The sequence below is a fragment of the Procambarus clarkii genome, chromosome 71 (genome assembly GCF_040958095.1).
Source record: "Procambarus clarkii isolate CNS0578487 chromosome 71, FALCON_Pclarkii_2.0, whole genome shotgun sequence".
In the NCBI taxonomy this organism is placed as follows: Eukaryota; Metazoa; Arthropoda; class Malacostraca; order Decapoda; family Cambaridae; genus Procambarus; species Procambarus clarkii.
Genome location: NC_091220.1, coordinates 9,758,879 through 9,774,908, shown reverse-complemented (window position 1 = coordinate 9,774,908; position 16,030 = coordinate 9,758,879). Strand labels below are relative to the sequence as shown.

General features: G+C 41.7%; 1 protein-coding gene across 1 annotated transcript in view; it reads left to right on the top strand.

The window, feature by feature from the left end:
- The first annotated feature begins 4 nt into the window (after positions 1–4).
- LOC123745508 (putative transcription factor SPT20 homolog-like 2) overlaps positions 5–16,030 on the top strand; it is a 175,663-nt gene continuing 159,637 nt past the window's right edge. The window contains exons 1-6 of the mRNA XM_045726086.2: positions 5–147; positions 2,904–3,029; positions 4,541–4,721; positions 10,228–10,385; positions 12,309–12,521; positions 13,539–13,658. Of these exons, the coding sequence (XP_045582042.1) occupies positions 112–147; positions 2,904–3,029; positions 4,541–4,721; positions 10,228–10,385; positions 12,309–12,521; positions 13,539–13,658 (834 nt within the window). The 5' untranslated portion in view covers positions 5–111. The remainder of the gene's footprint in view (positions 148–2,903; positions 3,030–4,540; positions 4,722–10,227; positions 10,386–12,308; positions 12,522–13,538; positions 13,659–16,030) is intronic.

Below are 16,030 nucleotides of genomic sequence, written 5' to 3'. Positions count from 1 at the left end.
AGAAAGGAACCATTGGTGAAGCGGTCAGCTGAAGGTGTAAACAAATGTTTGACAGCGGCGGCTGCCCTCTGCCTCCTCGTCTCTGTTTTATCTACACTCTCCTGCCCTCTCATGGATCTCATGGAGTCACTCATCAATAAAGCTGATGTAAGTCTACCATGTACCTCACTTGCTTAGCGGTACTGTTTCTTTTTTCTTACATACATATTGGGGTGGTTGGAGGGTGCCCGTGGGAGTAGTAGCTGGAGTCTCTCTTGTTATTATTATTATTATCTGGTTGTTCTGCCCTCCCCCGGTGCTCTCACGAGCACTCTCCTCTCTCTGCGTCCATATGTTCCGTATGCAGTCTTTATGGTAAGTGTCGGGGTGTTGTACTCCACTCTAGAGAAAACAAGCGTTTTGAAGAGTATCATCATCGGTATAGCATCTCTAGTGTGAAAAGTTCTTGTTATCCAACCTGTCATTTTTCTTGCAGTTGTGACGGCTACTTTATTGTGTTCTTTAAAGGTAAGGTCTTCCGACATGAGTACACCCAGATCCTTTACATTGCCTTTTCGTTCTATGTTATGATTTGCCTGAGTTTTGTACGTGGTTTCTGTTTTTATATTTTCAATTTTTCCATAGCGCATGAGCTGGTATTTATCCTCGTTAAACACCATATTATTTTCTGTAGCCCATAGAAAGACCTGATCTACATCTGACTGGAGGTTTGCCATGTCCTCTATGTTGCCAACTCTCATGAAGATCCTAGTGTCATCTGCAAAGGATGATACAGTGCTATAAGTTGTGTTCTTGTCTATGTCCGATATGAGGATGAGAAAAAGTACTGGAGCAAGCACAGTACCCTGGGGGACTGAGCTCTTCACGGTTGATGGGCTGGATTTTATTTTATTGACTATTACACATTGGGTTCTGTTAGTCAGGAAATTGTAGATCCATCTGCCTATTTTCCCGGTAATTCCTTTTGAACGCATTTTATGTGCAATAACACCATGGTCACATTTATCAAAAGCTTTTGCGAAATCTGTGTAAATTACATCAGCGTTTTGTTTGTCTTCCATAGCATCTAATGCCATATCATAGTGGTCCAGCAACTGCGACAGGCAAGAGCGCCCTGTTCTGAAACCATGTTGTCCAGGGTTATGGAGATGCTGTGATTCCATGTATTTTGTGATCTTACTTCTTAGCACTCTCAAAATTTTTTATGATGTGCGATGTTAGTGCTATCGGTCTGTAATTTTTTGCCTCTGCCTTATTTCCTCCTTTATGGAGTGGTGCTATCTCTGCTGTTTTTAGTATGTCAGGGATAACGCCAGTAACTAGGCTTTGTCTCCACAGAATGTGAAGGGCCTGCGATAGTGGTTTTTTACAGTTCTTGATGAATATGGAGTTCCAAGAATCCGGGCCTGGTGCAGAGTGCATAGGCATACTGTTTATGGCTTCTTCAAAATCTAGTGGGGATAGGGCGACGTCTGATATATGATTTGGTGTTGGTATCATATCCATGAAAAATTCATTTGGGTTATCAATCTTTAGTGCATTTAATGGCTCGCTGAAAACAGAGGCGTACTGCTTCCTCAGTAACTCGCTCATTTCTTTGTTGTCATCGGTGAAAGTTCCATATCCCTTTCGCAGGGGCCCGATACTAGATGTGGTTTTTTATCTTTATTTTGCATAGGAGTTAGCTAAATTACTATATTAGAGGGGTTAGCTATATTGAAGGTGTTTGCTATATTAATGGAACAACCTACAGACAAATTTCCCCACAGCCTCTCCCTTACTCCACCCTCTTCCCTCCCCTCCACCACTTCCTCTCTCTCCTGGGTGGAACCAGTGCCATGTGAGTTGTTCCTTACCAACTTCCACCATATGTTTTCCACCAAACACACAGCGAAACTATGACGTTGCTACAACGTTCGAACAAGATTTAACACCACCTAAACAGTTATAACAACCAATATAACAAGTTGTAATAACGTTCTAATATGTCAAAAACACGTTAAGCCAAGATGTAACAACTTTATTACAAGTTGTAACAAGGGGAAAATAGGCTCAGTTACGATTTGTGTTTCCAGGGTTTGCACTACCTTACAGTCAAAACCCCAGTTCTGGCTCTGTTAAGAATTTTATTTGTTTATTTTTCAATAGCTCCAATAAAGTCATTTATTGCCAGTGTTGTTTGCAGTAAAGCAAGTGCTCAAAATAAAAGGTGTAAGCTATATATACAGAAAACTAAATTTAACACTTTGAAAGGAGAGAACAACCATTATTTTGTATGAATAGCCAAGTCATACAAAATAGAGGTGAATAGATAAGGTAAACCATATTTTTCCAATTTTGACAAAATTTAGTGTCATAAGAAAATACTTGCATGCTGTGGTCAACAAGGAAAATGGTCTTAAAGAGCTTAAATTTAAATTACTGTGAAGACCTTAGCCAAGATTATACATTAGGCAGTTATGTGGCAGGACCCATAGAGTTGGATTTCCCTTCTCATAGATGCTGATAGATAAGCATATACATACTGTACTGTACTATACAGTACTGATACAGCCACGGGTACTGTACTGTACTGCAGACCCCATGACGTAGTGGTAAGACGCTCGCCTGGCTTTTTGCGAGTGCCTTGTCCTGGGTTCGTGTCCTGGCCTGGGAGGATTTACTGGTCGCAAATCCTTAACTGTAGTCTCTGTTTAACCCAACAGTAAAATGGGACCTGGTTAAATGATTTGATGGGGTCGTATTCTGGGGAACATAGGATTAAGGACCTGCCTGAAATGCTATGCGTGCTAGTGGCTGTACAAGAATGTAAGCACTCTTGTGTATATATAAATAAATAAAATAAATAAAAGATTAAAACATATTGTTTAGATTATTGATATGACAATTATTCATAATTACAGTACCTGATAGAGCAGAGTCATGAAGCACTGGTCCAAGGCAGCTGTGGAGCTCTTCATGGACATCCACTGTTCAGTAGACTGGCAGCAATCTATGCCGAGGAAGCTACTAAAACACCCAGACTCAAGGTAACAAGTGCACATTTATTGATGGTACATATGTACTGTACATAGGAGGCCTGGTCGACAACCGGGCCGTGGGGATGCTAAGCCCCGGAAGCACCTCAAGGTAAGGTACAGTACGTTGATTATTTCTCGCCTTTTGGCCCAGCACTGTTAGTGATGCTGCAGTCTGGTAAAAGCTTCTATTGTTTGGGTTTTCCTTTTCACCAGATTTAAACTTTGTTTTTAATTTTTGGTTTTACGAAGGGATGCAGTTACGTTTCACTAATTTGACTCATGATGGTTATGTTAGTTACTGTTATTCTAATCCAGGTATATCTTGGAGATACTTAAATGTAAAAATATTCTAAAATGCAAAAACTGAGTAAGAATAAATGTTTCCAATGATAATTTAATTTGGCTTACATAGAAGGTAAGTTTAGGCAGATAAAAAAGAAAACTTGACTGTTAAATGTAATGAAACTTCCCTTTTCTAGATGAGCCTCGGTGGCTCCCTGAAGCACACACTGAATGTTTCAGGGAACTCTGTACAAAGTGGTCACATCAGATACAGGAGCTCTGTTTGGCCTACTGTGGACCAGAGCCAAAAACCTGCCCCCCCTACTTCACGTATGTGCTGAGAGTCAGAAACAATTCACCACAACACCAGGAAGGCATCCAGAAAGTCTGAGAAGATTTTCAGACAGCTGGAGAGTTAACAAAGACCAAATCCTTGAAAATGCCAAACAACAGTAGTCATTTCACACAACAATAGAAACATTCAAAATTAGCATGAAAATAATTGTACCAAATTCTATGATGAGGCAGCTCAGCTTGCACTCGCAGCAATCTTCCAACACAGATTGCTACTAAGTGGCTCCCAGAACTGAAGGGCAAGAGCTACGAGGAGAGGTTAGAGGCATTAAATATGCCAAAACTTGAAGACAGAAGAAAAAGAGGTGATATGATCACTACATACAAAATAGTAACTGGAATTAATAAAATCAATAGGGAAGATTTCCTGAGACCTGGAACTTTAAGAACAAGAGGTCATAGATTTAAACTAGCTAAACACAGATGCCAAAGAAATATAAGAAAATTCACTTTCGCAAACAGAGTGGTAGACGGTTGGAACAAGTTAGGTGAGAAGGTGGTGGAGGCCAAGACCGTCAGTAGTTTCAAAGTGTTCTATGACAGAGTGCTGGGAAGACGGGACACCACGAGCGTAGCTCTCATCCTGTAACTACACTTAGGTAATTACAGACAATCATGTACGCACATAAGAATGGAACACAAACAGTCATGTACACACATACGAATGGAACACACAATCATGTACGCACATCCGAATGGATCTCTCCCCCCCCCGTAAACACATCAACGTGTATACATATACATAAATATAAAGAATACATGCATGTACAGTATAGTATACGTTTACTTATATTTACAATATTTTCAAAGAATACTTTGCCAAACCTAATGGCAGAACTTAAAATTGAGTTTATTTTACTTATAAAAGATTTTTATGTTTACAGAGTATCAGCCTAACTCACAAATTATTGGAGAAGTTGGTAAAACGTGATAACCTCAACTGCCTGGTGGTTAATTTGTATCGAGGTAATGAAGGATACTCTCTTGCTATCAAAATGTCATCGGGACTGGAAACAGAAACTGTCCGACTTTCATATGAGGAGGATGTTTTTTTGACATATATTGGTAGGTATCCTGTTTGGTATGGTTGCTGGCCATTATTTATGGATGTAATTCATAAGTGAATATTGACAAATGATGTGACAACAGTGCACTCTGCTTTTATTATGTCCCTTAGATTGGTAATAATTTCTTGCTTGATTAGAATTTGTTCCGTATCTATAGATATTTAAATTGTGTGATAAATAATATATGATTATACTTATGATGTGGTGCAGTATTGTAATGTATTCACTTACACATACAGAACTCCTTTATTCTGTGTTTATCTGTATTTCAATCTCCTAATTAACCCACACTTAATTTGTTAATTTTTGTGTCCAAATCTATTCCTCCACAAAAATGGACGAGAGGCACTACCTTGTTGGTTTATGCTTTAGATAGACTAGTGGAAGACCTGGAATAAACAAGTTTTGTGACAGCTTCAGCATATGCTTGAAGAAAGGTAGTCTTGTTTAACAAACCTGCTACTGTTGAGTGGCAAGAAATCAATGATCACACAGGAAAGAGAAGGACAGGCTGGCAATATCTTCGTGGAGAGTGACACACTCTTGGTGTCAGGTGGAGGTTAACTTCGTAAATAGTTTGTTATGATGGACTCCCCATTAAATACAAGGAGACAGCCCCCACCAGTGCCACTGAGGTGGATGCAGTATATTTTATAATGGTGTCTTATGGTAAAAGAACAGCAACAGTAGAGAAGGTTTAGAATAGCCTCACTTATTTACCTGAAAATGTATGTTGTAGAATTTATGTTTTAGTTCTATTTTTATTACAAATACGAAGATATGTACATACATAGCTTCTTTGGAGACAGTTCAGCATCGAGCAACAAAAACCATTCCGGAATGAAGTTTGGATGAAAGAAGACCCTCATACCAGGAACAGTTGAGGGCAATACGGCTAACAACAATGCATACCAGACATGACAGGGGGGAATCTAATCAAAACTTTTAAAATATGGAACAATTTTGAGGATGTTGATCCAGACACCATCTACAAAAGGTCAGATGTAACACAAACAACTAGCAATGGTTTCAATCTCAATAAGCCACAATGTAGGATTAAAAATAGGGAATGTTTTCTGGGGGGAGTCCCTATAGCTCCCCTGAGCTATCCATGGCTGTTATGGATATCCTAACTATTTTGCATCAGTCGATGTGGGTGGAGTTCTAGCTTACCGGGGATCACGAGCCAGAACCTGGCCCCCTCACAGAGGCACGGGGAGCAATGGCCCATAGAAATGCACATGTGATTTAGAGCATTCTATATCTGTCATTGACCGGGACAGGCACCCAGAAAGGTAAGTGCCACAAAACAAACCCCTATTCTGATTAACAAAGAAAATTGACAAACACGTGGACAAAACTCCCCAAAAGAAAAACGGGCAAACAAGCATGACGTCACACATGATCGCCCTGTATTTATGTTTGGGTTCTCGTAAAGGGAGTCAGCCCTCCCCTCCCCCATTCGGGGAGGGGAGGGCTGTGCGGACGACCTGCGTGGCAGTAAATTGTGATAATTGCTTGTTTGCTTGTTTCCTTGGGATTGTAGGGAGTTTCTACCTCTCTGTTCGTTTTTTTGTTTTAGTTTCTTACCTTGTGGGGTTTGTTTTGTTATGCCTACCTTTCTGGGTGCCTAACCCCGGTCGATGGCAGATGAGGGAAACCCCCAACCACAATGGAGTTTTCCAGGGCCATTGCTCCCTGAAACCTCTCTGAAGGGGCCAGGTTCTGGCGCTGGTCCCTATTAGGTCTGAACTCCTTAACCCTTACACTGCTCAGGGGTCCTGGGGACTTTTACACCCCTGTGCGCAAGAAAAAAAAAAATTCAAAATTTTTTTTTCGTCTTCTAAACATGTTAATTTGTCCCCCCTGAGCACGGGAAAAATAATAAAAAAAATCGTAGGTGACATATTTTAGGCGCAATTGACCGAGGAAGTCTGGCAAAAAGTGGGCGTTGACAGAGCGGTTGTCAGACCCGGTCTGCGTCACCCGCGCTGACAGATGGGAGTTGCCACAAAGATATTATTACCTAATTGTTTCAATGTCTCCGATTGATTTTTTCTTAGTTTTTTTGCAGTAATATTATTCAATAGTGTGTATTGTAATATATTTATATAATAAAAGTGGTGAATAATTGCTATACTCAAAAGTATGATGTGCATATTAGTGATTCAATTATTATGTTTATAAAACAATAAACAAATAGTTTTGCTGCTATTACACTCTATACACAGGTTATATATAAGTATTGGCATGTTTTGGTCACCATAACGAACCACTAAGTTGGTATTGAGAGTCGAAAAGCAACGAAGAGTTACCGCCACACACCAGCCAGCCACTCGCTGCCAATCCCTCAACACACGCACTAAACTTTCTTCCCCAACAATACCCTTTGTGGTGTTATTACACTATATACAGACGTTATATATAAGTATGTATATATTTTGTTCACCACAACTGTACAGCTAAGCTGATATAGTTAGTTCAGGCACTAAGAGTCGTCGCTATACACAGATGGCGGCTGGCGGCTCCCTCACTCATTCAAGGTCACACGCACTAAACTTTCTCCTCCAACAATACTGTTTGCAGTGTTATTACCCTATATACACATATTATATATAAGTATCTACATGTTTTATGCACCGTAATTGTACACCTAAGCTTGTAGTGCACCCAAAGAGCATAGTGGCCACCCTCTAAAGAGCTAGACAAATCGTGCAGACGACGTCACCTCCGTCACCCATATGGCTCCTCCCAGCATAATCCTTTTGCTGTTATTACACTAATACACACATTATATATAAGTATCTACATTTGTGTTCACCATAGAGAACCACTGACCTGGTATGGTGAATGCAAACAATAACAGGTGGCCACACAGTCAGTAAACGATGCTGTCTCCCTCCGTCTCTCAGCATCACTCCTCCCACAGCGCTAATTATTACAACAATCCTGCTATTATCACAACCCTGGTTATTTATATCACGGTCATGGGTCATCTGTAATATTGTCATCGCTAAATAATAACAATTATATATTTATTTTGACATTTTTCGGCGATGCTGTGGTCACAAGCTGAACAGCAATGCTGTTTGCTCATGCTGCGTGCGCCAGCCTTGGTTGCTCCAACAGTACTGTGCCTCTCACACCTAAGAATATTGCCCACGATTTTTTTTTAATATGGCGTCTGTTTACAAGAGCCCTGAGGAAGCTACTGTGAACCCCGTGTAGCCGCGGCCATTTGAATTGGGCCTGGCACCCTATGGCGTACATATACGCCATGTACACCGTGGGACATGTTACTCAGGGCGTATATATACACCATGCGCAGTTTAAGGGTTAACTAATGTCCTGGTCTAATATAACATACATTAGCCCGATATGCTCCAGGGAGCCTCCAGGGCTCGCCCAGAAAATGGCGTTTCATTACATTCAACGCTGGTTTTATATATGTGAGTTTCAGAGGCCATTGCTCCCTTTGCTTCTCTGAGGGGACCATGTCCCTAGTAGGCATTACAACTCCATATGACTAAAGCCCCGTAGCAATATTAACTAATATCAGTCCAATACCTCCAGCTCCAGGTAGATCCTCCAGGGCTCTACCCAGAAAATGGCGTTTCATTACATTCACGCTGGTTTTCACACACGGTTATAAATTCATGAAACTGTCTACCCGCTGAAGCTGTAAATGCCAAAACTCTGTTTAACTTTATAAGAATAATAATACCAATTCATTGTGTTGGGCGACAGGCAGCTAGAGTGTATTCATACACGTTAGGCTTATAGCGAGGGACTCTTCCAAGGTCAAATTACCGACCTCTCCCAGGATGCAACCCCACAATAAGCCGACTTATTCCTGAATAGGTACTTAATGCTAGGTGAACAGATGCTTTAGGGGGATAGGAAATACACTCATCCATTTCTGTCCTACTCGGGATTCGAATCTGGAATTATCGATTGCGAGTCGAGAACGAACCCGACTGTACTACTGGGACCCTGATCCTTTAAAATTTAGCTTGAAGAAATCATCTGAACAAATGGGGGGGGGGGGGGCCTTTGATAGGCCACCGGCTTCCTGTCCTTGTCGAGACCACTAGAAAATAAATACATATACATGTACATGTACTGTATATATAAACCAATAAGACCAATAACCTATATACCAATATGAGACCAATATATAAACCAGTCGAATATATAAACTAATGAAATAATTATGGAAAATATATATGTAGCAACTGGCGCCCCACGTGCTGGCTGAAGCTAGCGTGTCCTAGTTCATCATCACTCAGCACCCCTAAATTACTTAACTTCTCAGCTCCAGCACAGCTAAAATATTTTACATACAACATTTTATTTTAGGTTCTCGTGATCAGAGAACACATTTTAAAATATAAGATAAAAAAATTGTGGGAGGGGTGGAGGGAATACTTTATTTTCGGTGCACCTCAGGTTTGTCACAATTCAGGTTGTGTAGGACTGGTGTTAAAGGCAATCAGCATGTAAAGGATAAAATCCAAAGATTGAGAGTGGGGACGAGATTCACTGAGAATAAAAATGACATGTGCAAAACTCAAAATGAAAGATTCCAAAGTGTGTTTGTGAAAAATGAGGTTTTCAGAGACCCAGATACAATGCCAGATGCAGAGACCCAGACTAGTCCCAAAACTAAAAGGCATGAGTTACGAGGAAAGGCTGTGTGAATTGCACCTCACGTCACTGGAAGACAGACAAGTTCGGGGAGACATGATCAGCGCTTTGTCATAGGTTCGTATCCTGGCCGGGGAGGATTTACTGGGCGCAAATCCTTAACTGTAGCCTCTGTTTAACTCAACAGTAAAATGTGTACTTGGTTGTAACAACGATTCTTCGCGGCGGGGATCGTATTCCAGGGACTTGCCCGAAACGCTACGCGTACTAGTGGCTGTACAAGAATGTAACAACTCTTGTATATATCTAAAAAAAACAAAAAAAAAAAAAACAAGATTCTCATGAAAATTGACATTATTTAGTACAGTTGGTACTTACACAAGGAGACACAGGTGGAAACTGAGTACCCAAATGAGCCATGGAGACATTAGAAAGAACTTTTTCAGTGTCAGAGTAGTAAGTAAATGGAATGCATTAGGCAGTGGTGTAGTAGAGGCAGACTCATACACAGTTTCAAATATAGATATGATTGCGCTCGAGAAGCTCAGGAGCCTGTAACACCAGCAGCTCAAGCCTCGCAAGCACGACTAGGCGAGTTCCAATGCCCTCCCACTTAGCATACCACTAACTCTCATTCTCTCCTCCTCCTTCTCTGTATGTTCCTTATTTTAAACATATTGATACAGGGGCAATACACTTTCAATTTGAAAACACTTATAATACAGTACTGTATAGCGTGTATTTAAAGTTACACATGACATAGGGGCCAAGGATACTCCTTGATCACTTGGGATTGAAACATATTTCCAGTTTCAAATTTAATTAAATATTGTTTATTTATGAAACCCTTTTTGCAGATAATGAGAAACTTCCTCCAATGCTTCTAGACTTGCTAGACGAGTCAAGCATAGAAATCTACCAGTCAGGATGTGTAATAGCTGAAGTTCGGGATTATAGGAGAACACTTGACTCGTCTTTTGATACGCGATACCTTCTTCTCCAACCTACAAATCAGGTCAGCCATCTTTGACAAATGCTTTCTGAGTATTTCTGGCATGTTCAACAGCCCAGATAACAGTTGTGTTGAGGATCTCTGACCAAGCCTGCTAGAGAATGTTTCTGGCATGTTCAACAGCTCAGATAACAGTTGTGTTGAGGATCTCTGACCAAGCCTGCTAGAGAATGTTTCTGGCGTGTTCAACAGCTCAGATAACAGTTGTGTTGAGGATCTCTGACCAAGCCTGCTAGAGAATGTTTCTGGCGTGTTCAACAGCTCAGATAACAGTTGTGTTGAGGATCTCTGACCAAGCCTGCTAGAGAATGTTTCTGGCATGTTCAACAGCCCAGATAACAGTTGTGTTGAGGATCTCTGACCAAGCCTGCTAGAGAATGTTTCTGGCATGTTCAACAGCCCAGATAACAGTTGTGTTGAGGATCTCTGACCAAGCCTGCTAGAGAATGTTTCTGGCATGTTCAACAGCCCAGATAACAGTTGTGTTGAGGATCTCTGACCAAGCCTGCTAGAGAATGTTTCTGGCATGTTCAACAGCCCAGATAACAGTTGTGTTGAGGATCTCTGACCAAGCCTGCTAGAGAATGTTTCTGGCATGTTCAACACCCCAGATAACAGTTGTGTTGAGGATCTCTGACCAAGCCTGCTAGAGAATGTTTCTGGCATGTTCAACAGCCCAGATAACAGTTGTGTTGAGGATCTCTGACCAAGCCTGCTAGAGAATGTTTCTGGCATGTTCAACAGCCCAGATAACAGTTGTGTTGAGGATCTCTAACCAAGCCTGCTAGAGAATGTTTCTGGCATGTTCAACAGCTCAGATAACAGTTGTGTTGAGGATCTCTGACCAAGCCTGCTAGAGAATGTTTCTGGCGTGTTCAACAGCTCAGATAACAGTTGTGTTGAGGATCTCTGACCAAGCCTGCTAGAGAATGTTTCTGGCATGTTCAACAGCTCAGATAACAGTTGTGTTGAGGATCTCTGACCAAGCCTGCTAGAGAATGTTTCTGGCATGTTCAACAGCTCAGATAACAGTTGTGTTGAGGATCTCTGACCAAGCCTGCTAGAGAATGTTTCTGGCATGTTCAACACCCCAGATAACAGTTGTGTTGAGGATCTCTGACCAAGCCTGCTAGAGAATGTTTCTGGCGTGTTCAACAGCCCAGATAACAGTTGTGTTGAAGATCAACAACAACAAAGACTGTTTGGGAATGTTTCGCTTGTGTATTCATCATTAACTATGAACATATAGGTCATCATTAACTATGACCTATTATAACTGGAGTTATTTTATTGTTTAGAGTGTTTTTATAATTGCATTTCTAAGGAGGGCGGGGGGGGGGGGGCCTGTCGGCTCCCTGAAGCTATCATCACTGATTAAGTGCCATTCTATCTAGTGTCATCACTCACAGAGTCTGTATTGACTACCGGGGACCATTAGCCAGAACCTGGCCTCCTCAGAGAGGCTCAGAGAGGCTCAGAGAGCAATGGCCTATGATCACTACATTTAAAGGTTTGATCTTTGCCATCAACTGGGAAACACCCAGAAAGATTGGCGAATCAAAACAGCCTGGTTTAAAAATAAGACTGAAGCCCCCAAAATGTCAAAAGAACTCCCCTAAGAAGAAAAAAACAACCAAAACTGAGTGAAACTAGCCCCCCCCCCCCCCACGGGTTAACGCTACCTCCCCCCCTCATCGAGGGGAGGGGAAAGCCAACCCGAGAAGGCCGAACCGACCGGTTTCCGTTTTTTAATGATGTGCTTACCTGACTCACGTGTACACTTACTGTTAATAATACTTGTATTATCTGAACAATTATGCTAACTGAAAGTTAATATCGTAGATTAGTTCATTGTTTATGAATAAAATGTTTATGTAATCAAAATATGTATGTAATTAAAGGCATTATTTTGCACGTGTTGAACAGTCAGTAGCAGCAGATATTGCAGCTATGACTCGGGACCGTGACTGGACCTCTGAAGAACGCCTTCACTTAGAAGCAGAAATAATTAAGCGAACAGCTCCTCCTCTCAATCTTTCTCCGTCTCCTATGGTAGCGATCATCAACAACAAACTACATCAACGAAAATATAAATTTTCCACCGTGCCTATAAAGAGAGCAGCACGGAGGTTTAGTCAGGTAAGTGGCACAGTGAGGGAACAGTTCTCATGTTTACAGACACTGCGAGAGAGTTTAACAGACAGGTTTAGAATATGTAAGAGTGTGATTGACTAAAATTAAATATTTGTGGAAATATTTTCTGGGTGGATACTACAGAGAAATGAAATATGCAGCATTTTGTTACAAATATATGTGGAAAATGGGATGGTGTTCTAAGAAAATTACTGTAATTACAATAATACGAAAATTGCATATATAGTGGAACCTCATTTTGGTGAATCTTCGGATGCAATGCACACTTTCTAGGCCGGATTTACTTGCCTGATTTGACACGCGACAAATTAAATAATTAAAGTGTGCATCAAAATGTGACATTCTATTAGGACGGGTTGTTTACAAACAGGTTCTCCTGGGAGTTGTCTTGTGTGTGATAGGTTGAAATAATAATTTTGCTCAGTGAAATCAGGCCTTAGGGCATGAGTGATGACTCTCTTAATATGGCATTAGTCATGTTTTAATGATTTTTGTAAATAGAAGCCATTTTACAAAGAAAGAAACAGCTGTAGCAATGTATTTTTCTTGTCTTTAAAAAATTGCATCTCAATTGCCACCAGAAAGCATCTCTAGTTGCTACTACTCCCTCACTCCAACAAATTAGGGTTGGATCCATATAGTATATACTGTAATGCAAAGTGTAAAGTTTTATTGACAACATGGTACAACAGTGACCTATGCTAATTACAAAAATACTAAAGTATTTGTGAGAGCAGATTGAGACAGTGACTGAGCAGATTTCAATTTTCTATTAAAATAAAAATATAAATCGGTGATAAAATATTTTCTAGGAGCACTTTAATGGTGGCTTCTTTATGAAGAACTTCCGGGAGAACTCCACCCAATTCAATCCACGCCAGAGCATTGCGAGTTGTTATAAGGCTGTTGGTCACCAGAGGCCAAAACCTAGAACTTAGAATTAGAAATTTTCAGTGGCATTAAGATTATCATGTAAATTTATATGTTTTTAATATCTTGCAGATTGCTCAGAATCGTCAGAAAAGTTTTGAAGAATCAGCTGCTCCAAAATGTTTAAGACTGCATAACTTCTTGAGTGGGAAGAAAGACAAACGACCTAGTACCAAAACCTTAACAAAGCCAGTAAGTGCAAAACTGTTTCATCTATCATTTGGAGGATGTGGTATAATATTTACATGGTTTTCTGGTTTAGTGAGATGTAGAAGAAAGCTGGGTGGCGGGATCATTGTGTGTTGCTGCCAGACTCGAGGGTTACTCACACAGGTATACGGGTCATAGGACTCTTATAAACGATCTAGCTCCCTCTAGAGAGGGACAGGAAGAAATCACTTAAAAGAATAAGGGATTTGAATGAGTTAATTGTAAGAGTGATACTGGGAAAAGGGTTGAATTGAAAGCTTGTGTAACTTAACGCTAATTTATTAAAATAAATTAATACACATGGGTTGGTTACATTAACAGAGTTTCACCATCCAAGCTAAGTAATTGAGAACTTGCCTCCCATCTGCAAAAAACACATAGTGATCTAATTGAAACACTCATGAACAACTCTCTTTACACTAGTAAACAAAGGTAATTGACTAGTGTATCATGGTACACTTAAAACACAGATGTCAGACAATTACGCGTGTATGCACAGCGATAAGACTCCTATCTCAACACACAAACATCAATTGTTCACAACAATTGTTCACAATAATTGTTAACAATAATTCCTCTAAGAGATAGCAAATAACATGAATCAAAATAAAAATTATGCAAATGGTCCTCTGACCAGTACTTGTATGTAGAGGATACACCTGTAAACACAATACTCAGTGCGGACGAGTCAACCAGACTCCGTTCAGTGTGAAACACTCAACAACTGAGCACTGCGGTCACAACTGACCATTAACATGTAGACCTTATCCGATCTAACACACCTCCGCTGGCAGGCGTTACATCGGTTGTTAGACTCCATGCCTTTACAAACGTTGTTGGGGTTGATACCCAAGCCATGCCCCCAAGCCCCAACCACTAAGAATCAAACACAAGATAGTCTATTAGAACAAATGACAGAGAAGTCACATATGTGGTTGACCTTGACCTTCGGTATTTTGGCCTGCCTTGACAGCTGGCTGGTGTGGACTACCTGCTGATCTATGTGTCTGCTGGCCAGAGGTTCAGGTTCTTCCTGGATTGCTAGGTTCTGTTTCCTGCTTGGCACTTGCAGTCCTGATTGTTCTGTCCCAAGTTTGGACTTGGTTGAGCTTCGTTTAGGGCTAACTGTTGGCTTCGCCTTCCCTCCTCCGGTGGACTTGTCCCTGGCTGTTGCTCTTCCATTGTAGGTGTTGGTTGGCCCTGGGTACCTCGGTGGTTATTTGAGTGTTGTGTGTGTGTCTGTGCTTTCCTTTTGTGCTCTGTTTAGCTTCACTGGTAGTGTGCTCATTGGTGTAGGCCCCGTTGACCTTCGCTGGCTGCTGCATCATTGGCCTCCTTGAGCCTTCTTTTTCAGGTAGTTCTCTCTCTGATTTCTGCAACTTGGCTTTGCAGTTGTGTGGCTTGTGCTCCCAGGAGATTGGATCTCTGGACTCTATGCGCGGGCTCCTTCTGGGTTTTCTGGGGGAAGCCCCTTCGGCTCCCCGGAGTTTACTAGGCTGATATGCTAATGTCAGACTTTGGCATCAGTCATGTGTTTGGAGTTCTGTGGGCCTACCAGGGACCACGAGCCAGAACCTGGCCCCTCCTCAGAGAGGCACGGGGAGCAATGGCCTATAGAAACTCCCATGTGGTTGGAAGCATTCTGTGTCTGCCATCCACCGGGTCAGGCACCCAGAAAGGTAAGCATCCCAAAACAAACCCCTATTCTGATGAAGTTATTGTTACCAAAAGCCGAACAAGTGGATAGAACTCCCCTAAAAGAATCGAGCAAACGATCGTGACGTCACATGTCGCTGCGCCACTGTCTGCACAGCTCCCCCCTCCCTGGGAGGGGGAAGGGGAAGCCCCAGACCCTTCATGCCGACTATCCACCCGTCAATTCTAAGGCTGATGCTAAAGGCTGAGGTTGTGTGCTCTGGCTCCGGTGGTTGTTTCAGCACTGTACCTAGTGTGTGGTGACTGTCTTCTAAGTGGTGTGTGAGCCGGGAGTGATTCTCCAGTACTCGGGCTGCATGTGCCTAGGGTTTCCTTCCCTAGGTGCCCTGTAAGTACTGCCCTTGGGGCTTGGGGCCACCTTCCACAAGTTCCTTGTGTTCTGCCCCTGCTAGGCCATTTACTGCTTGGTTTTCGGCCGCCCTTTGTGTGCTTGGGTGTTCTGTCTCCCCTGTTCGCCTTGGGGTAGGGAGCAGTTTACACTGGTAGGGGTATGGGGTACTGCGCAACTTATTTTCACCAATCATAGCGGCCGGCTCTGTTCCGCCTGGGGTACTTTGTCCTCTTTTTTTCGGGGTTTTCTTTTTCTTTTTGTTTGTCTACCTGGTGGGGGTCTGCCTTGGTTCTTGCCCCCTGTGTAC